The 21,555-nt window shown below is 58.3% G+C and overlaps 2 protein-coding genes across 2 annotated transcripts; one reads left to right on the plus strand and one right to left on the minus strand.

The window, feature by feature from the left end:
- Positions 1 to 3,023: 3,023 nt before the first annotated feature.
- Positions 3,024 to 8,146, plus strand: LOC141936417 (uncharacterized). The gene is made up of 7 exons (XM_074853338.1): positions 3,024 to 3,149; positions 3,605 to 3,676; positions 4,042 to 4,149; positions 5,237 to 5,344; positions 5,865 to 5,927; positions 6,609 to 6,753; positions 7,745 to 8,146. The coding sequence occupies exons 1-7, from the start codon at positions 3,056 to 3,058 to the stop codon at positions 7,770 to 7,772; spliced, it is 618 nt and encodes a 205-aa protein (XP_074709439.1). The 5' UTR covers positions 3,024 to 3,055; the 3' UTR covers positions 7,773 to 8,146.
- A 5,898-nt stretch (positions 8,147 to 14,044) lies between these two features.
- On the minus strand, positions 14,045 to 18,638 carry LOC141936142 (maestro heat-like repeat-containing protein family member 7). The gene is made up of 11 exons (XM_074852863.1): positions 18,564 to 18,638; positions 18,352 to 18,501; positions 18,038 to 18,192; positions 17,602 to 17,749; positions 17,050 to 17,187; positions 16,770 to 16,946; positions 16,270 to 16,425; positions 15,495 to 15,596; positions 15,017 to 15,119; positions 14,797 to 14,856; positions 14,045 to 14,230 (listed from the first exon to the last, which is right to left on the minus strand). Exons 1-11 carry the CDS (start codon positions 18,636 to 18,638, stop codon positions 14,097 to 14,099), a joined length of 1,398 nt encoding a protein of 465 aa, XP_074708964.1. The 3' UTR covers positions 14,045 to 14,096.
- Between the last annotated feature and the right edge of the window lie 2,917 nt (positions 18,639 to 21,555).

Genomic DNA, 21,555 nt, shown 5'->3' on the forward strand with positions numbered 1-21,555 from the left:
CAGAGTTGCTGCAGTAACATCTGTAAATCGCCTGCTACAGTTCATCTCCATTCCTGAGCCGTCCCTACCCTGCATCTCTGCCGTGCTGCCTGTCTCCATCCCTGCCCCCGCTGAGAGGTGAGGGTCGTCGCTTGTGGGAGGCATCGGCCTGTCAGCCCTGCGCAGCCCCTGAGGAGCAGCGAGGATTTGATGAGAAACAGGCCTGGGGAGAAAGATCAGAAACTGCCGAGTTGTGCCGAGGTGGCAGGGAAAAACAACGGCCAGCTGCAACCCTGAGCTGTGGGAAAGTGCTGAGCTGTGAGAAGTTACCGCCGCGTGAACAGCGCGTGAACGAGAGGGTGATTGGTCTGCACAGCGCGTGTTAGAGGGGTCTGATGCTGGTAGGAGAAAAGGTTGATAGCTGTCTAATTGCTGATTTGCTAATTATGAAGTAAGAGCTTTACCGACAGCATCCGAGAGCATAAGTATGTACCGTTGTAACAACAACCTCTCTCTTTCCTTCTGCACTTCACAGAGAGTCCGTGCCTCAGTTGCCACACATGGTGCCCCGTGTAGCGGGCGATAAGTGTGACCAGCTTGGATCACTGCGGTGGCAAACCCCTCAGAACTTAAGAGCTGCTGTGAGGAAGCAGGAGCCGGCATCAATCACCGCTGCAGGGTGAGCAAGGTGAGCTGTGGGGAACGATGGGGAGTTTAATATCCTCGGAAGAAAATTCAGTGTTTTCAGAACATTTCAGAAAATTTCAGTGTTTTCTTTACTCATTACTGAGGCCCAACTAGCAGGAGCACACCTGTTCCTCAAGGACAAAAACATGATATTTTGCTGAACACGGCAGTTCTTGGTAGATTTTCACAGGAAACTGCTTTGTTTTGATGGACGCAGTAGTCCTTGGTAAAATTCCACAGAACAGTCTGGGCAAGCAGGATTCTTAGCGATATTAAAAAATGCTATAAGTAATACTATAACTTGCTAGAAGTAAGGAAATAAGTTGCTAAGCAGTTTTCTGTAAGTAACTAAGTAACTAAGTCTTAAAACAAGTAATCCTTTCTCTGTATCACAGGCCATGCCCACAGGAGCCTCAGGGCTCAGGGCAGCCCCAGCACCACGACCCGGGGGTCCTGGTTGCCACATGGTCCCCTGAGGCCGCCAGGACCCTCAGGCAGGGCTCTCGCAGCAGCCCCCAGCCCTGTCCAGCCACCCCCACAGCCCAGCAGCTGCAGCTTTTGACAGTGGACAGCCCCACTGTGTCACCGAAATCGGGAATAAACCTCTCAGCACCAGTGTAGCGTTAAGAACAGGCATTTCTTTATTCGGCGCTGGGTGCATGGGGGATCATGCACACACTAAAACAAAAGGTCATCCTTTATGTACCTTAAAGACATGAATATTCATACATTTTTCGAGAAGTCTCCGCCTTTCCTCCTATCTACTACATTTCCGTAATGCTGGTGTTGCAAAACTACACTACGCATGCGGGGAGCTCGGGTGGTCGTTTGGGGAGTTACCCCCTACTCCTTTTTCCCTTTTATGGTCACGAGTCTTTTGAGGACAGTTTTTTCTCCTTGGATGTTTTCCAACTCTGTAGTCTGGCCACGCTGTTCTTTGTTATCCACCTTGTTTCAGCAGTTCTGCCAGGATGTGTCTCTTCTCAAGGTTAGGATATCTTCTCTGTGCACTTTAATCACTCAGGCCTTGTTCCATACAAAGGTCAACATTGTTTGGCAACACAATTTCTCAACAACTGCAACCCTTTGGGAAAGAACTCCTGAAAACCTTACCTGTGCTGGAGAGCTGCAGGAGCGTGGGGAACAAGCTGCACAGCTCACAGCCGACAGCCGCGGTGCAGCAGCCCTCCATCACGCTTGTCGCCTGTTGCCCTCAGCTCAGAAAAAGAGATGCTCTTCACAGAGCGTCTCCTCTCCAACGTGCCCTGCCCCAGGGCCGTGGCTGCGGGGGAGAGGCCGCACTGTGAGGTCACAGAGCCCTGCGGTGCCACGCCGGGGTGTGCAGTGCTGTTGCCGGGCACCACATCAGATGCGCCGGCAGCAGCAGCGGCAGCAGCAGCAGCATGGTGCAGGTGCAGGGGACCATGGCCCCCACCCTCGTGCTCATCCTCCTTCTGGTGGCCCTGCGAGCCCAGGGTGCCGGGGCTGCTCCGTGGCGAGCGCGGGGATTAGGTAGGTGGGCAGGTGAGGGCCAGCGCCCAGCCCTGGCAGCGTGGGGCAGCACCCACTGCACCTCGGGCTGACAGCGGGGCTGGGGTCGTGGTGGGGCAGGGCCGGGAGAGCCACGGGGCCGGGCTGGGCCGGGCGAGCTGTGTCCAGCTCCGCGGGCAGCGGGAGGCAGATGTACGGGGGCGCAGGGGGCTGCGTCTGCTGCGGGGGCCTGTTCCAGGTGGACGGTGGGACTGGGAGCAGCCGTGAGAAAGTGTCCCTGGAGCCGGCCCTGTGCCACCTGCCCCGGGCAGCCTTGCCCCGGTCTGTGTGTCAGGGCCCGGCAGCACGGCAGCAGCCGGGCAATAGCCCGCGGGAGCACTTCTTCCCCGGGCCGGGCACAGCCACGTCCAGCAGGTTTGTGGCTCTGCCGCTCCCCAGCTGGACCCCAGCTTTCAGCCTCGGGGACGTCTGTCCTGGGGAGATGTCCACTGGGGAAAACAGGAGCATTCCTGCTCCAGCCCTGCAACTCTCTCCCCAGGCGAGCCCAGGTCGCCATGGGACACACAGCCCCAGCCCACAGCCCAGGGCAGCCTCTCCCTGGCCACTGGGCTCTTCTCCAACAGATACGTGAACAATAATGTTTTCACGTGGGCGCCTTTTCCGCCCAGAAAACGTGTCCCAGGAAGAAATCCCCAGGGGCCATATGTTTGTCCATCTGGTCCTTGAGGGCTGTTGCACAGGGCCTGGAAACAGTATTTTGAAAGCCTCCAGGTGCAGCTAACAGGTCACCCCGGCCCCTCTGCACCTCTGGAAATCTCCACCCACGTCTGGGTCCCATGGCATTACCTGCCCCCCTCCAGTCACTGCAGGTCACTGGGAAAGGAGCTCACAACCTCTAATGGGAACGTGCTTGATTACAGCTGTGCCCGAAGCCAACAGCCACCCAACTGCTCAGCCGGATCTTCTCCGGGGTCCTCAGGGTGATCCCACAGGTATGTCCCTTGAATGAGTGAGCACTTAGGTTTTCATATTCCGTTCGTGTGAAATTTCACTTAACTCTCTCTTGGCCCACACTCAGCCGTGCAGAAGAGGAGCAGGGAGGGAGTGGGTGCTGTGAGCACTCTGCCTTCCGAAGGTGTCTGTGCCAGCCTCTCTGGCCCTGCGCTGCTTCTAGTGCCTGCTGCAAGGCCAGCGGTGGGCTTGTTGGGGTTGAGTTTAGAGCTGGTGTGAGCTCCAGGGACTCCTTTCTCCCAACACCTCCGTGCATGTTTTGTTTTCGATCCGCCTGGTCCAGGCACCCAGTACCTGTCTGCACAACGCTCCTGATGGAGGGGGGAGCTGAGTGCCACGGAGCACTCCCGTGTTGGAACTGCCTTCACGGCCGTTCAGACCTGCAGAGGTGTATTGAAATAGTTCATGGGAGCTTCTCTGTTCTGTCTGTTCACAGACGTGGCTGGAGGCGATGGCTCTGCAGCTTCCCAGCTGGGTTCCAGGGCGGACGCTCAGGGAGATCGCACGGGTACGTCACGGCTTTTGACTTCCTTTGAGAGCCGCCGGCTCAAAGCCCAGATGTGAGCGAGGCGTCTCTCGCGGCTGTGAGAACGTGGACCTGCACTGTGTGTGCAGCGTCATTGCGTGATCCGCTCGTATGTTCTGCTGCTCAGTCCTGGCGGTGTGTATCACCGTGCGTGATGGAAATTCTCGTGGGTGTTTGGTTGCAGATGTGGGTACAGGGAGGACTTTTCCAGATTCTCAGCTGGATCCTGCGCTGGAGCTTCCCTGGCGTCGCTGGGGTGAGGAGTCAGTCTTGACTGACTTCACAGACGAAGCACTCGTTTTCAGTATTGTATTTGTGACAAATTTAACTTTGGACTTTCCGTTCAGGTCCTCAAAGAGCAAAGTATAACGCTGAAATGGGAAAATCCTCCCAGTGGGCCTCAGAAGTCGTCCAGGGAATTCTGAAGGAGCTGGACAGGACCATGCCAGCCCAGGGTGAGTGTCTGTCCCTGTTAAGCAGAAGCCTTGTCAAGCTGAGGTTTTAGATGTGTGGATGGACAAGCCGTAGCCTGCACAGTAGGAAGGGGCGGCTCAGAGCCTCACTGCAGTGACGCTCAGTTTCAGGCCTTGTGGGCGCTGGCGAGCTGCAGAGATGGTCGAGCCTCTGCTGGCAGTTGCGGTTCCAGCTGAACCCCAGGAACAGCTGCTGCCCCAGTTACAGCCTTACTGGGGCCAGAGCTGATCTGGGCAGACGGTGGTGTCTAGCTGTCAGGAGCTGGTGGGACTCACGCCTTGAGTGCGTGAGGGACTTGCCGAGGAGCTGATGGCTGCTCAGTGCTGAGAGGGCAGCACCCTGCCAGTCGCCGGAGGGGAGAGCGCAGAGGATGCGCAGGCAGCTGGGGGCCGCTGAGACCAGCAGGCACTGCCGGGGCTGCAGGCCTGCCCTGGCCAGCATCGGAGCAGCCCCAGCTTCAGAGCCTGGTCCAGCCCCGTTGTTCTCCTTGATGTCTGAGGCCTCTCGGTGACGCCTCGGTGTCAGGGACGGGTGAAAGCTGGACACCCAGCATGAGGCCGGACACCTGACTTGAAGGCAGCGAAAAGGAAGGGCTGTGAATTCAGTCTTGGGTGGTTTAGCTCTCTGCTTCTAGTTGTGCTTTAGAAAACTGGCTGGTGGTTTTCCTCTTGTTTTGGGGGACTGTGGGAAGTGCTGCTCGGAAAAGCTCTTTCCCCAGCTCAACTGGCTACAGCATCTTCCTGTCCTCTCTGAAGGACGTAACCTGCCATCACCTTGCAGTTTGCCAAAATGCACTAAGTGGAACGTGAACAAGACCACGTGCAGTCTGCTAGTCTCTGGGCAGGTCAGGATTTGCTGTCTGCTGGTAAACTGGAAAGGGTGTAGCGCTGAAAGTTTTCTCCATGACTGACACCTTGTTTGGACTAGTGACTAGGTGCACCCCCAAACGTCCAGGCCTTGTTTCTGAGCATTGTGAATGTATTTGGAGAAGTACTGCCCTCTGAAGGCATCATTATGCTGATGAGGAACAGTTACTTCTACTTAATCTGACCTTCTTTCTTTCTAAAGGGATGGACCGTGAGTCTATGGAGAAGGAGGTGTTTGGGGAAGGAGGCAGCCAGGCGGTGCCCGCCTCTGCTGAAAGAACAGGGGCAATGCAATCAGCGGGCGTGCAAGGTAATTGCTGTCCTTGGGTCACCCAGTGTCATACATCAAAACCTCTCCCTGTCTGCAGGCTCTTCCCCCAGTGCCCGCTACTGCACACCCTGTCAGCAGCACAGCCCACAACTGTTAGTGCAGAGCAAGTGTTTTAAAAGCTCTGAGGAGGACTGTCACCTCTGGGGTGTGGAGTTTTTTGGTTTCAGACAGACGCTCACCTCCCAGCACAGCCCATCACAGGAATTTCAGGACTTTGCCAGTTTGGGAACAAGAGCATCTCAGCCACGCTCAGCAGACAATGGGAAATGTGACTCTTAATCGAATGGGCCTCCCGCAACACCTGCATCCCAGAGCTTGCTGTGGGTGCCTGGAGGCCCCAGGCACAGCAGAGGGGGATCCCTCCTGTGACCTGAGGGCCGAAGGGGTGCACTGAGAGATCGGGCACAGGCTTAGAGGGAACCTGCACCATCCTTCCGCACCCTCTGTGCCTGAGCCGTGACCTTTCTCTGAGGCATTTCCTTTCTCTGACTCTTGGCAGTGCTGTTCAGCCCCGGGGAAGCCCACCACGACAGGGTCTACAAATTTCTTCGAAACGATCCAGGTACTGAGCAGTCTTGCAGGGGGCCGTAAGTGGGAGACGAGTCCTGAAAACTGGAGGCACACGAGCAGTGCCCACGCTGGGGAAAAGGCGAAGAGGGAGAGCGAGGTTCAGGCGTCTGCCGAGAGGGCCCGAGTCTGTCCCCTCGGGGTGTGGGTGCTGGGCTGGGGAGGGAGAGCTGGGGGGGCACTCCCTGATGCAGGGATGTTTTCTGTCCCTCTCGCTCAAAGGGGCGATTGCTGTGCTCCCCCACGCGCTCTCCATCTGGCCCGATGACTTCAGTTCAGAGGGACGACTTGTCCCAAAGGGTCAGAGGGGGCCTCCGTGCAGCAGCACTAGCAAGCCTCGGAGACTGATGGTGGGAAGTGCCAAAGGAATTGTGCGCAGATGGGAAGGGTGGCCAAGAAAGGAGAGCAAACCCCTGACACTGGGAGACTCGATTATGGCCCCCCCAGAGTGTAAGCAAAGCTGAGAGGAGAAAGGGACGCTCCAGAGTGCACTGATGTGCAATGGCTTTGGGAGTTGCCTTTCTTCTGCTGAAACCGAGGAAACATTGCAGCCCCAGGACAGTCACTGGCTCAGAGTTGCTGACAAAGTGAGAAGGAACTGGCCCTGGCCGTGTCAGACCTCCTGTGAGATGACCAGTCGTGTGCAGGACACTAACGCACAGAATTGTTCCTCCAGGAACGGACGGCAAGGGAAGAGCAAATGCCGCGGATCCTATGAATTTCCGCAAGTACTGCGTGGAAGGGGCCTTGGCAGTCCTGGGCTCCATGCTGCTTGGGATGGTCTTCTGCTGTGTGATCTGTGTGTGGAGGAAGAGAAAACGGTGAGTGTTGCCAAACTTCTGTCTCCGATGGCTGTTGTATTAGCCATGAAGCATGTAGAGGTGGGGTATTCTGGAGTGCCGAGTTAGTCGCTGGCCAAACTCTACTGAGATTTCTGCTGCAAGAAGTTGGAGCTGCCCTCTCAATTCATGGGCACTCTTTTCTGAAACCCCTTCTTCCTGTTGCAAGTGTTACTTAAAGCGACCCTGCCCCACCAAGAGCAGACCCAGTGACAGAGGTAGGCCGGGCAAGGTCAGGAAGAAGAGCAGTGAGGAAGGGCGTTGCCATGGAAAGGGAGCAGCGCAATAGTGACATCTCCCTGCCAGTGAACCTCCCGGCGGAAATCACCCTGTTAGGTGATGCCATAAACCACACGTGTTCCCCTCGGCCAAGGTGTCCCGGCAGCTCCGACCGTGATGATGAACCTTCCCAGCTCTCAGCCTGGCTTTGGAGCAGGAGGGTCGTTCTGTCCCACCTGCACCCAAACGCTGCCAGCGTGCGTGTTCTCGGCACAGGCCCCCGGGGGTTTTGTCTGTGCAGAGGTCTGCATCTCTTTGGATAAGTGTTCTGAAGAGAGGATGGAGGGCCCCTCCCCTCCCCGAGAGCCGAGGCTGCCCCTTGTCTGGGCAGGGACGGGCAGGGGAGCCGAGTGCTGGTCTCTGGCAGCACCAGGAGCCAGGAGAACAGGAGGCTCTCCTGGCCGCGCAGGGCCGTGCCCAGCTCTGGTCCCCTCGCTCTGCTGGGGTCAGGTCTCCTTCCCGGCACGTGCAGAGCAGGCAGGTCAGGATGGTGAGGGCCGAGAGGAGACGAGCCCAGGGGAGGCCAGCAGAGCCCCAGCCGAGGGGTGAGGGGCACCCCATTTTCTGCACAGAGCTCTCTGTACCCACGGCTCCCACGTGCAGCCGGGGGCCCACACTTCACGGGGTGCCCGGCGCTGCCCCACACCCTCGCACTCAGCCTCAGGGGGCCCTCATCAGTCTCCTCTCTCTGCAGGCGCCTCGACGAAGCTTGGAGATCCTAGCCCGACAGCAGCAGCTGTGGGTGTGCATGCTGGTTTACTGAACTTTCTGCCCACACTGACAATGGAAAAGTACATCCAGCACTCGGGTCAGAAGATTAACGACATCTGAAAACAAGAAATAGTTACAAGAAGGCCAGAAGAAAAGAATGTGCTCGTTAAGGAAGAAACTGATAAAGAAGGGACCTTTTGGAATTGCAAAAGCAGGAACTTATCTACTGGCTACGTGCGGGTAGCAGTGTTTGTGGAAAGTACCGAGGGGAGCTACTTTAGAAATAAGCATTCACAACAGTCTGTAAGGGCTTGCTGCTATTTTTAGAAGGCACAGCGGTCTATAAGGGCTTGCTTGCTAATAAAAGTTTGAGCTTGACTTCCAATCATATTGATTGTCTGTGGTCTTGTCTGCCGTGACCTGCACGGGAATCCGTCCCCACACGGGAAAGCCCAATCGGCCGTAGGTGGCTGAGGTGAGGCAAGTGCCACGTGTGGGAGATGCGGCAGCAGCGAGTGTGGGTCAGAGGGCAGCGCGTGGGGAGGAAGGGAGCGGAGGCTCGGGCCGTTCGGGGTAATCTGTGATGTAAACGTTCCTGGCCCGGCTGGCGTGCCGTTAGCTCACAGCACCGGGACTGTGTCTCTGCGGGGTGTTTCTGCCTGCTCTGGGACAGGAGCAAATCGTGACCAACGCAGAAAACGCAGGAAAGCAGAGCAAATTCTGGAGGGGGTTAATTCGAGGTGTGGGGGAAATGGTAAACCGAAACGTTGCTGCCTGGTAAAACAAAGACTTTAATCTGTTTATTGAATGTGGTACCGTGGCAAGGTTTCAGATCTCACAGGTGCCAGCACTGGTTTCACAGCCAGTGTTACCCCAAAAAGGAGCACCAGGATCTCTCCCTCTGCGAGCTGGAGGCGGGTGGGGTGATCCACGGGCCAGAGTCTGGAAATGCAGAAAGCAGGGTGTTAAAGCCAGGCTTTAACTGTTTCTCAAAGCTTGGCATAACCTGGCAAATCCAATAATCCTTTTCAAATCCACCATTTTTTAGAAAGTATTCCTCTCTACTTGGTGCTAAACCCTCTTACAAACAGCTCTGAAACTGCCACATGGGCCATCACAGCTTCCCCTGAAGCCCCGACTCGTCAGAGTCGATTTCTCACAGGTTTTTCAGGAGATTTTACTATTCCAGCTATTGCCATCTCAAGTCTTACTTCCAACGTGTCTCCCAGCTTATCAAATGGAGGAATTCCAGGCAAACAGAATTTTCCATTGTGCTGCCATTTAAATTTAACTGAAGCTGTATGTGATGACCAGGGAAAGGAACGCGGAGAAACCCTTTCTGGGCGTCAGTTCCCTGTAACGAGCAACTCTCCACAAATCTCTGACAGTGAGAACTGTGTTTCTGCCATAACCAGGGCATTTTCTGTGCAAACTGTGCCTCTGCTTTCGAGCCTCCTCACATGGATTACTGACGGCTTCTTCTCATCTGCCGCGCTTCAGCTGTGTCTTCTCTAGACCACTTGTGCTTGCAATGGAGCAGGTACAAGCCATAGAAGAGTGGCTCGTTTCTACGTCCAAGGAATAAGGGAACGGTTACATTTTCCATCTGCACAAGTGCCAGTGCCAGCCAGGCCCCGACACGGGCAAGCGCCATGGAGACAGGCGGCCCACTGCCACGTCACTGTGCGGTGGGCTGTGACGTCAGCGAGCGATGGAATGTGACCTCACGTCCCTCCCTGCAGGCTCTGCCTGCGCCCGGCCCAGTCTGGCTCCTGCCTGGACTCCTGCCGAGCGTGTCTGCGAGGTCTGGAGGGTCGAGCGAGGCTGCTCCGGGTGCTGGGTGGTGCTCTGGGGGCTGCTGTCGGCAGGTCTCGGTGCCCATCCCGGAGCCATCCCCTGTGTTTCCCCGGCCCTGCCTGGGTCAGGCAGCCGGGCACCGCCGGGCGCGCTCGCGGCAGCGGAGGTGAGCTGTGCGGGGGAGCGTCCCCCCGGGGCGGGCGAAGGGGCTCGGGGAGCCGGAGGGTGTCCTTCGCCAGGGGCCTGGGCATTTCTTCCTCCCCTCCCTTCGCTGGGACAGCCAGTGACCGGGGCCACTCTCACTTTTGCAGCAGGGACACCCTTTCGCGTCACCGGCGCCAGCGAGCGGGAGCAGCTTGTCGTCCTCAGCGCTCCCCACCCTGCTGCAGCGCGTGAACGTGGCCATGGAGTCAGAGCAGATCTGCCCCATCTGCCGCGACGAGCGAGATGACGCCGCTTATGTGATGCCCTGTTGCCACCGGTTCTGCCTGGGCTGCATCCTGCGGTGGGCAGATGTGAAGGCAGAGTGCCCGCTCTGCAGGGGACCGGTGGAGTCGGTGCGGTTCGCTGTGCCGGGAGGCAATGGCTATCGAGAGTGTGCCATCACGCTCCTCCAAGGGTCGCCCGAAGCCAGCAGCCAGGCAGACACAGCTCCCAGCCACCCGGCCGAAAACAGCCCCCATCGCCCCGTGGCTTCCCCTCCATCCTCTCCGCAGGGGACACTGTCCCCAGATGAGCAGGGGGCTGCAGAACCAGAGGCCGTGGGTGGCATCCTGCCTGAGGGCTGGGCAAGTTTTTTCCAAACTCAAGAGTATTTCCTCGATCCCATGCTGTTCTGGCTGCGCCGGGAGCTGGAGGCGATCTATGGGTCCCAGTGGTGGCAGGTACAGTGTGCAGAGGGCAACATCCTGCACGCCCTGTGCGTCTGCGGCCCGGCTGCGGAGGCCATGGTCCGGGAGCTGCAGCCTGTCCTCGGGGAACACGCAGCCCCTCTGGTCCGTGGCATCATCGACGCCATCGAGAGCTGCAGCGAGGAGCTCTGGACCCTGCCGTGCTCCCCGGCTGTGGGGGAGGAGGACGACAGCTCTGAGGACAGCTCCAGCCCCACCAACTCCGGCTGCAGCAGCTCCCGGTGCGGGACTGCCAACACCTACGCGACCTCCCCCAGCAGCCCTGAGAGATCTGACAGGGAGGAGGAAGGCGGCACGTCAGAGGCCGCCCTCCACGGGGGTCCCAGCTGCCCCCCATCTGCGCCCGTCCCGGCAGAGCAGGAGCAGCCCCAGGAGGAGCCGGGGGAGGCGGCGGCGGCAGGTCCCTCCGCTCCCGGCCGGGGCAGGGACCGCTCCAGTGGGAGGCCCAGGCGCCCCCCGAAGAGGAGGGCCCCCGGCCCCCAGGACTCTCCCCAGCCCTGCAAGAGGCCGCCCCGCCGGCAGCACTAGCAGGGCTGCAGCAGGGCTTTATTCAAGTCCAAGAAAATAAATTCCTATTTCCCTGACCCCGTCTCTGGGTGCGGCTTTCTCCCCCTTCTCCTGGTACATCTTTTGCTTTATGGTAATACTTACATGTAGTGTGTAAACTGACAACTTTAGGATTATTGTGGAATTAATAATTTGAACTAATGGAATTAAGCTGGAATTAACAGAGCACCAGAATATTAATAATATTAATTTTTAATCCCGTTTTACAGACTTTACCTTGTCATCAGGCAGCATCCTCTGATGCAAAGTCAGCTGCCCAGCACAAAAACATAATTTTGCCTTGTGCCTTGTGCCTCCTTCACAAGCAGGGATAAGACAGGAGATTGGCTTATGGATTCCTTTAATCCAAGAGCAGTTGATGCCTTTGGGCAGATTTTCAACCCAGGAACATCCCCTTTGTTGCAGTCAAGGATGTCCATGGCGGGATCGCCTCATTGGGAAGGTCCTGTGAGCCCCCTGGGAACGCTGCGAGATTACCAATGAGCTTTACACGACTAGAGAGGGAGTCTGTACTGAATACTAGCTGGTATTTCAGAGGGGGTGTGGGATCCACCCGATGCATTCACTGGTCCTTCAGCTGACGTCGTACTGAATTCACCGATCAGGCTCAGAGAGTCTTTCCTGCCATTGCAGCTGAAAGTAAGAAACAAGGGAATCACACTCAGGACAGAGGATTATGCCCCACGCTCTGCCCCTGCCCCCCAGGTGACCACCTTCAGCCCCTCCCCGGTGCCCACGGCCACCACTGTCCCCAGTGTCCAGCCTGTGGTCAAACTGGTGTCAGCAGTGCCCACGGTCCCCAGTGCCACTGTCACCGGCAGCGTCCAGAAGTACATCATGGTGTCCCTGCCCCCACCAGTGACACCAAGGGGACACTGGGACCCCCATGGGTGTCCCCACCCCAGGACCCAAACTGTTCCCCTCTGCCACCACCTCCCCCACTGTCCCCCCCAGATCAGAGCCTGGGACAGTCCACAGCCACCCCCCTCCTCCGTTGGGAAAGTCAACAGGACCACCAGGTGGTGGCACAGTGCCCCCAGTCTGCACAGTGACCCCACTGGGACCCTGATGCTGGGGACAGGGGGTGACCTGGTGGCCCCCCACTTTCCCCGTGTCACCCCCCAGTGTCCTGGGACCTCCCTATGGGGACAGGGGGTGACCTGGGGGTCCACCGCTGTCCCCGTGTCCCCCCTGCAGTGTTCCCAAGTGTCCCAGGACCAATCTGTGGGGATGTGGGAGTGCTTGGGGGTCCCCCAGTGTCACCCCCAGTGTCTCCCAGTGTCCTGGGACCACCTCTGTGGGGACAGGGGGTGCCCTGGGGGCCCACCAGTGTCCTCATGTCCCCCCCCCTGCAGTGTCCCCATGTGACTTAGAGGTCCCCATGTGTTCTTGGGACCATTGGAATCTTGGGAATAATGGGGGACCAGTAGGATCTGGGTGGGGGCTAAGGGGGTTTTGGAGGGACTTGGAGGGGGGGAAATGGGGTTTGGAGGTGTCACAGGGGTGATTTGGGGTCTCTGGGGGTCCCAGGGGGACCTGACCCCCCCTCCATGTGTCCCCCCTCAGAGGGTGCTGCTGCCCCAGGGGTACCCCGAGAGCATCAGCCCCAACTACCTCCAGTACCAGTGCTGGGAGGCACTCCAGGTGCTACTGGGAGGGGACTGGAGATCACCAGAAGGGGTGCTGGGAGGGGACTGGAGGGCTCTGGGAGGCATGTGGGGGCTACTAGGAAAGATCTGGGGGGACTGGGAGGTAACTGTGAGGGAGGCAGTGTGGGCATGGGGTACTGGGAGGTAACTGGATGGTAACTGGGAGTACTGGGATGGATTGGGGGGGTACTGGGAGGTAATTGGAAGGCAGCTGAGGGCTACTGGGAGGGGACTCGGAGGCACTGGGATGAACTGGGGGCATGGGAGAGGACTGGAGAAACTGGAAGGTGGTTGGGGGCTACTGGGAGGAGCCAGGGGGGCACTGGGAGAGACTGGGAGGTAAGTGGGAGGGAGGCGGTGTAGATGGTGGTAACTGGGTGGTAACTGGGAGCACTGAGATGGGCTGGGGGTCACTGGTAATTGAATATGGTGGGGGACTACTGGGAGGTGTCTGGGGGTTAAGGAGAAGGACTGGGAAGTAGCTGGGAGGGAGGTGGGGCAGGTGGGGATTACTGGGAGGTAATAACTGGGGGTGACTGGGAGCACTGGGCAGGTGCTGTGCAGACTCTGATGGGTTCCCTGGCCACCCCGGGGGGTGCTCCAGGCCCATGGGGTTGGGGGATGGTGCTGCCACCATCACTGGGGCCACCCTCACCCGAATGCTGTGGGGTGAGACCCCCAAAGCCCCTTTTCACCCCAAAATCGTCCATGGCCCCAGAATCCCTGCTTCACCACCAAATCCCCCAATTTTACCACAAAATTCCCACGTTTGACCCTCAAATCTCCCATTTTTGACTCCCAAATCTCCCACTTTGATCCCAGAATTTCCCAGTTTGACACCAAATCAGCCTCAGCACCCCCAAACCCCCTATTTTTCATCCCAAAATCTATCTTGAATCTCAAAATCTCCCAGTTTTACCCACAAATCTCCTACTTTTACCCCCAAATCTGCACCAGCACCCCCAAAAGTCTCACAGTTTCACCCCAAAATTCTCTTTGGACCCCAGAATCCCCCAGTTTGACCCCAAAATGTCCTAGCAACTAACCAGTGCCCAGTCAAAACCAGCCCAGCTCCCCAGTACAAGAGAGGATTTTGGTGCTGGGACAAATGGCGACGTGCCAGCTTGGCGCACGGGTGCGTTTCCGTGCCCTGAGATGTCTCGGGAGGGGTGGGATGGGCTAAAGGTTCCCTCCTCCTCCTCCTCCTCTCCGGGCTTTGTGGTCTCGTGGGATAACCTGGGTCCGGGTGTGCGGTCCCGGGGGCAGCGGCAGAGGCCGGGGTGGACCCTGCTCAGCACACTCAGGGTGGTCCCCTGGGAAGGACACTATGGAGTGAGTCCCAGCAGCTTGTGGCTCCAGCTTTATTTAAAAAAAAATTATTCCAGTACAGCCTTTTTCGTCTCTCCGAGGCTCAGCAGAGCCAGCAGCACAGCGACCGCAGGCTCCATCTTGGTAACGGGCTATGCTCTGCTGTCAGGACGGAGATGGTCTCGGCTGCCAGGGAACTGATGTAGAGTTCAGAGTCTTTCCTCAAGGGCAGGAGCGCTGCGAGAGAAGGGAACAGAGCAGACGTGAACCCCCACTGCCCACAGAGACCCCCAGGACCCCCGTCCAGCCCATGCCAGCCCCATCCATCTCCTTCCCTGGCCGGGAGGAGCTGGTGAGACAACCAGAGCGGCTGAAGCTGCTGCTCAGGAATGACCCGTGTGCCCCCGACACACAAGAGAGCTCAGGACTGGGCCAGGCCACAGAGTCTTTCTTTCGTTTGCCGTACGAGCTAGTCTAGAGTTGTGTGCGGCCTCAACGAGCCCGTGTATTGATCTGAGCATTACAATGTGGAGTCTGGACATCATCAGCCTCCTGGCAAGGGGCAGGACAGAGACGGCTGTTCTTTCCCCACAAATTCCCTTCCTTTCTGGTGACAAAACAAAATTCCTCCAGTTTCAAGACCTTACTAGAAGAGATATGCTAACCTATGTGTCAAGACACAAACAACTTTCTGAAACTGCTCTTGAAAAAAACCTCCTGAAACTGCTCGTCTGCCCCCGGAGCGTTTTCCTGGAGCGGATCCGGGCACAGCAGCACCTGCCCGGGCTCTGTCCCCTACTCACCGTCGCAGACCTGTGACAGCTTCTCCCGCCTGAGGGTCCTCCGGCCCCGCACAGCAAGCCCTGGGGCACAGAGCTAATGTCAGAGCCCTGCTACCCCTCGGCAGGGCTGTCCCCCGGCAAGGACAGCTCCCGAGGGCGGTGGGACTCAGCAAGACCCCCAGCGAGCCCCACCAGTGGGGACTGGGGCTGGGTGGCCAGAAATGGGTCCCTGGGGACTCACCAATGAAAGTGATGGCCACCTCTCGCAGGGTGGCTTGACGGTCCTTCAGGTAGGGAAGGCTCTGGAGCAGATACTCATCCACCCTGCTCCTGTCGTGTGTTATCTGAGGGAGAACAAGGGCACGGGGCTGGTACGGACCCTCCGCGGCCGTCCGGACCAGTCCCTCCTGCCCGCACCCCCGTTCCCTCCCGGTGATTCCCATCTCCCAGCCAGGAGGGCCAGAGAGAGCCGTGGGCAGAGGGGGCTGGGGGTGCTGAGACCCCTCCGTCCCGCTGCCAGGGCCCAGATGGGCTGGGTCTCCTGGAGAAGAGCCCTTGGGGGCTGCGTGCTGGAGGGCAGGGAAGGAGGATGCAGCTGGAGCAGCCGGGCTGGAGCAGGGCAGCGATGCAGAGCGGCACAGCCCTCCCCAGGGGTGGCCCCTGTCCCAGGCACGCAGCCCACGTCCAGCCCGGCCCTGGGGTTTGGGGGTTGTCCTCACCAAGCACTCTCCGATCCGGTGTGTCTGCCATGTCTCGGCCAGGAAGCTGAGCTTCCTCCAGCCCAGGAACTCTCCACAGGCGCTGAGGGTGTCCCGGGAAGCCTGCGGAGAAGCAGAGGCTGGGAGATGGCACCAGAGCCCAGGGAAGGAGACCTGGCATCCTCCTCCTCTGGGCCTGGCTTTGAGATGGGGGGGGCAGGCAGGGGACAGGCAGGGACATGGGGCAGCACTCCCTCAGGCAGAACAGAGATCCCCCCGAGGTGCTGCCTGCGATGGGGACAGGCACAGGGGGTGTGGGGCAGCGAGGGAGGCAGGACGGAGCCGGCAGCCCATCCCATGGGCACCCCCGGGAGCGGGACCCTTGGCTCTCCAGCAGGGGCTGCCCCAGCTCCTTCCCACCCAGGCTCCAGGCAAGCAGAGCTTTGATCCCGGGATGCAGGGCCAGGCCCCTTCATCTCCTGCGCATCTATGGGCACAGCCCTGGGCGACAGGAATTGGGGCTCAAAGCACAAAACCCGTGGGGACTCGTGTGGCCACGGGCCGCTGCTGAGCAGGGAAATGTCCGTGCCAGGTTCTCTGGCCCTGCTTGTGCTGGGGCTGCAGGGACCCTTCCTCTGGGCTGGGGGGGACCCCACCTCCCCAGCCACCTCTGCAGCGGTGGGACCAGTGCAGCGGGACCCTGCGGTGACACACATTCCCATTGTCCCTCATGGCCAGGCCACCCCCGTGGTGCCAGCACACCCTTCCCCGCGACACCAGTCGCTGGTCACTGCACCTTGGCCACGTTCTCGACCACGTCGCTCATATGGAAGAACAGTGGGAGCAGGGCACTCCGCACTTTCTTCACCATTTTTTTCTTGTTTCTCCCCACCGCAGTCTTTATCACATCTTTGAAGAGGCGGATGGAGACCTCCCGCAGCCGGTTGGACTCCTGGCAGGGAAGAGGACAGAGGGAGCTCAGCACCCTGCAGGGGCCTTAGCGCAGCTGATGGGAGAGGAGCTGCTCCGGGGTCAGATCCTGAATGCAGGAGCCGTCGGCCAGATCTGCAGCTGCAGTTCAATGGCCCCAGAGCCCTGGAAGGCCGCGGAAGAGGAGCGGGGAGGGGAAGAGTCCTGGAAGGCCATGGAAGAGGAGTGGGGAGGGGAAGAGCCCTGGAAGGCTATGCAAGAGCAGCAAGGGGGGGGATCCCTGCCCAAATGCTTCCCGCATGGCCGCACTGAAGGGCAGCCATCTTGCAGCCACTGCCTCGGCTCAGGCTCCCATGGCAGCCTTACATCATCGAAGAGGGGCAGCAGCTTCTCCGCCAGCCTCAGGGAGATGAGGTTGGCCTCTTCCCTCTTCATGTGACCCATCATGTTGATGAACAACACCAGAGCCTTGGTCTTGACATCGGCGTTGGCATCCGTCAGGGTCTCCAGCACGTCAGGCAGCAGCACCGTCAGTTTTCTGGCCTGTACGAAACACACCGTTGCCTGTTTGTGAAGCAGTGAAAGACCCCCCCACCGCCCCAGCCCCCGGCTGCCAATGTGGCTCCCCTTGCCCACCCCCGCTCACCGTTTCAGGTGTTTTTGAGAGGGTGACAAGGCCCGTGAGCACCAGCGAGAGCATCACCGGGCTGGGACGCCTCAGGTACCTCTGGGCTTTGTACAGGGCAGCAAACGCCTCCGCGTCAATGTCAGCATAGGCCAGGAGCTAAAATGGAGACAGTGGTGAGAGACCAGCAGAGCTGCAGGGCTCCCTCCCCCACACCAGCACGGTCCACGGCAAGTGTCTCCTCTCCCCTTGAAGCCACCTGAGTCCCCATGTCTCTGACCTGGTACCAGTAACTGCCTTGACTCTGGTTTCTGCCCCTTTCCGGGGTCTCCAGGCTGCAGAGCTGGGCAGGGGGATGCAGGCAGGGGGGAGGGCAGAGTGCTGCCTGTGCCGGGACAGGCTTAGTGGGACCACACCAACATGGGGTGGGCCCGAGCGTGTGGCACAGGGGTCTGGCTGGTGCTGAGCAGGGGGAGGAGGAGGAGGAGGAGGAGAAGGAGGAGGAGGAGGAGGAGGAGGAGGAGGAGGAGGCGGAGGAGGGCAGAGCGCTGGGGCTGAGCGTGGGTCACTCACAGACAATGGGTAGATGCAGGCGTCCTCCGTGACAGAGCTGAACACCTTGCGCACCCGGCAGTCCTGCAGCACGTCGAACAGCTCCATCAAGACGTTCCCCAAAGTCCAGGGCACGGAGATCATCACCTCCCACATGGCCATGGCAGCCCTGCGAGCCAGAGCAAACTTGGTCAGCAGAGCTGCCTCGGCTCCTCCGGACCCCAGCCCTGCCCATCCCCCTCATTTTGGGGTGCCCGGGGAGGCAGAGGGGGGTGAGGTTCTGTTCCCCATGGGGCAGGGGCTCCGCTTTGGCCAGCTCTGGCTGAAGGGGGAAGCGTGGTGGGATGGAGAGCCCTGCTCCTCAGGGATAGATATCCTGCAGTTTTCCGTGGGTCTGGCAGTCTCTGGGCCACTCTCCCTGTGGGGAACGAGCCCTCAAAGCTGTCGAGGCCGATACCTGTCACATGTAGGAGATATCCTCAAAAGGCTCCTGACCACCTCCCTGGGGCTCCACTTGGTCAGCTCCAGCAGCAGTGAGTCCAGTCTTTTCTGGGCTGACTTCCTGCGGATGTGCTCCACATTTTTGTGGATGTATCTCATGATTTTTGGCACCTGGAGGGGACATGGGTAAGAATGGTGCTGCCGTTCCCATCCCTTCCTGCTTCCTTGAAATGGTTTTGGGTGCCTGAGCGAGCCGGGTTAGGGCAGGAGGGAAGAACAAGACTTGACACGTCTTGACATGGAAGGACAGTCCAGCCACGGGTCACTTACATCCAACAGCCAGGATGCAGGGGCTCTCACAGCCATGTCCACGATGTCTCTGCCCATCTGCCTGACGTCGACATCGTCTGCCATCATGGCCTCGATGGCCACGAGGAGAACGTCCATCCTCTGAGAAGGCTGGAGGTATTCGCCAAACACCTACAGGAGGAGGGATGGGGGGAGGAAGATGTGTCACGCTGAGCTTGGCTGAGCAGCTCAACCATCCCTGGGTCCCTTCGCTCGCACCAGCCGATGCCACGGACAAGGGTCCCTGTGAGGGGGGAGCTCGTTACCATTGTTGTGTCGCTGCTGTCAAGCGAAGAAAGCAACAAAGAGCTCTCAGAATCCCGTCCTAGTTGGAGCTCTGAGTGCTCTGAATTCTCCTCTGGCAGTGTCTCGCCTACATGGAAACAAGGAAGCGTCAGTAGGACACGCCATCTTCGCCAACAAGCCTCCCAGAAGGCGAAGAGAACTTTAAATGTCACCATGCTGAGGAAACGGGGTCCTGGCATGGAGCCAGCCCCGGGGAGCCCTCTACTCACCGATCTGCAGTGGCTGGGCTGTGGACACCTCGCAGGGCTCTGGTGGAGAGCTGCTCTCCTGGGGAGCACCCACCTCCTCCCAAACCATCGTGGCGCAGCTGGGGTGTCTCTCTGCCATCCTCAAAAATGGAGAAAAGTGGTTGAGGGACGGTGGGGGGGTTGAGCTTTTAAGGGAAACGCCAGGGGCGGCGGGGAAAGATGTGGGCTGTGCTCAGGAGTGTCCTCGCTGCGCTCCTGCCCTGTCCCTTCCCCGTCTTGTCAGACACTGCGGGGCTGCGCTGCTTTATATACGGTGCCGTGGGGTGACACGGAGGCGTGTCACAAAGGGGGTCACATTGTGACCCGTCACCCAGGCCGGGTGGGGCAGGGTTCCGCTGCGGGGGGTAGGGACCCAGATCGCCATTGGGCCATGGCTCCTCTTGGGGTGTCCCCTCAGGACATTCCTGTACCCTCAGGCTCATCCCAGAGGGTTCACACACCCCGGCATGGCCCCTGGACATTCTGCTCTGATCCCGACAGACACTCCAGACTGCCCCATCTCTCCTTTGCGGTCACCTGAGGTGTTTGCTCGCCTGTGCCCAGTTCTCTCCCACACTCACAGAGTATGTTTAATCTGCTACAACAGTGCCCTGGTTTCAGCTGGGATAGAGTTAATTTTCTTGAGCTGGGAGCGGGTACAGCCGGAGTGCCAGGCCCAGACTGGCCATTGGAGTGTTCCATATCCCGTGACGTTATGCTCAGGATATAAAGCAGGTGCGTTCTCTCTCGCTTCCAGTTTTGTGACGACAGGATCTTCGTTCTGTCGGGATCGCTGGGCGGGAGCGGGCTGGGTGTCGGTCGGTGGGTGGTGAGCAATCACATTGTGCATTACCCACTTGTACTTTCTACTATTGTTATTGTTTTGTTTTATTACAATCACTAAACTGGTGGTTTTTATCTCAACCTACGAGTTTTCCTTGTGTCCTTCCACTCTCTTCCCCCACTCCCTGGATGGGGGGAGGGTGAGCGAGCGGCTGCGTGGAGTTTGGCTCCGACCACGTTCAAATCGTGACCAACGCAGAAATCGCAGGAAAGCAGTGCAAATTCTGTAGGAGGTTAATTCTAGGTGTGGGGGAAATGTGGGAGGCATTGGCCTGGCAGACTTGCACAGCCTGTGAGAAAGTGCTAGGCTTTGATGAAAAACAGGCCTTGGAAAAAAGATAAGAGGCTGTTGACTTATGCCAAGGTGGCAGGGAAAAACAACGGCCAGCTGCAACACTAAATTGTGGAAAAGTACTGAACTGCCAGGAGATGCTACCGCGAGAACAGCGTGTGAACGAGAGGGTGATTGGTCTGCACATCGCGTGTTAGAGTGGTCTGATGCTGGTAGGAGAAAAGGTTGATAGCTGTCTAATTGCTGATTTGCTAATTATGAAGTAAGAGCTTTACCAACAGCATCCGAGAGCATAAGTATGTACCGTTGTAACAATAAACTCTCTTTTTCTCTCTGGATTTCATAGGGAGTCTGTGCCTCAGTTGCCACAATAAGCCAAAACGTTGCTGCCTGGTAAAACAAAGGCTGTTTATGGAATGTGGTACCGTGGCAAGGTTTCAGATCTCACAGGTGCCAGCACTGGTTTCACAGCCAGTGTTACCCCAAAAAGGAGCACCAGGATCTCTCCCTCTGCGAGCTGGAGGCGGGTGGGGTGATCCACGGGCCAGAGTCTGGAAATGCAGAAAGCAGGGTGTTAAAGCCAGGCTTTAACTGTTTCTCAAAGCTTGGCATAACCTGGCAAATCCAATAATCCTTTTCAAATCCACCATTTTTTAGAAAGTATTCCTCTCTACTTGGTGCTAAACCCTCTTACAAACAGCTCTGAAACTGCCACATGGGCCATCACAGCTTCCCCTGAAGCCCCGACTCGTCAGAGTCGATTTCTCACAGGTTTTTCAGGAGATTTTACTATTCCAGCTGTTGCCATCTCAAGTCTTACTTCCAACGTGTCTCCCAGCTTATCAAATGGAGGAATTCCAGGCAAACAGAATTTTCCATTGTGCTGCCATTTAAATTTAACTGAAGCTGTATGTGATGACCAGGGAAAGGAACACGGAGAAACCCTTTCTGGGCGTCAGTTCCCTGTAACGAGCAACTCTCCACAAATCTCTGACAGTGAGAACTGTGTTTCTGCCATAACCAGGGCATTTTCTGTGCAAACTGTGCCTCTGCTTTCGAGCCTCCTCACATGGATTACTGACGGCTTCTTCTCATCTGCCGCGCTTCAGCTGTGTCTTCTCTAGACCACTTGTGCTTGCAATGGAGCAGGTACAAGCCATAGAAGAGTGGCTCGTTTCTACGTCCAAGGAATAAGGGAACGGTTACATTTTCCATCTGCACAAGTGCCAGTGCCAGCCAGGCCCCGACACGGGCAAGCGCCATGGAGACAGGCGGCCCACTGCCACGTCACTGTGCGGTGGGCTGTGACGTCAGCGAGCGATGGAATGTGACCTCACGTCCCTCCCTGCAGGCTCTGCCTGCGCCCGGCCCAGTCTGGCTCCTGCCTGGACTCCTGCCGAGCGTGTCTGCGAGGTCTGGAGGGTCGAGCGAGGCTGCTCCGGGTGCTGGGTGGTGCTCTGGGGGCTGCTGTCGGCAGGTCTCGGTGCCCATCCCGGAGCCATCCCCTGTGTTTCCCCG

Source organism: Strix uralensis, chromosome 32 (assembly GCF_047716275.1).
Source record: "Strix uralensis isolate ZFMK-TIS-50842 chromosome 32, bStrUra1, whole genome shotgun sequence".
NCBI lineage: Eukaryota > Metazoa > Chordata > Aves > Strigiformes > Strigidae > Strix > Strix uralensis.

Coding starts and splice junctions, on each gene's coding strand:
- LOC141936417 (XM_074853338.1), top strand. CDS start 3,056: ATGGGAACGTGCTTGATTACAGCTGTGCCCGAAGCCAACAGCCACCCA. Junction 3,677..4,041: donor CGCTCAGGGAGATCGCACGG/GTACGTCACGGC, acceptor CTTTCCGTTCAG/GTCCTCAAAGAGCAAAGTAT. Junction 5,928..6,608: donor ATTTCTTCGAAACGATCCAG/GTACTGAGCAGT, acceptor TTGTTCCTCCAG/GAACGGACGGCAAGGGAAGA.
- LOC141936142 (XM_074852863.1), bottom strand. CDS start 18,638: ATGGTAACGAGCTCCCCCCTCACAGGGACCCTTGTCCGTGGCATCGGC. Junction 17,750..18,037: donor ATATCTCCTACATGTGACAG/GTATCGGCCTCG, acceptor TCTGGCTCGCAG/GGCTGCCATGGCCATGTGGG. Junction 14,231..14,796: donor GCTGTCACAGGTCTGCGACG/GTGAGTAGGGGA, acceptor CTTCTCTCGCAG/CGCTCCTGCCCTTGAGGAAA.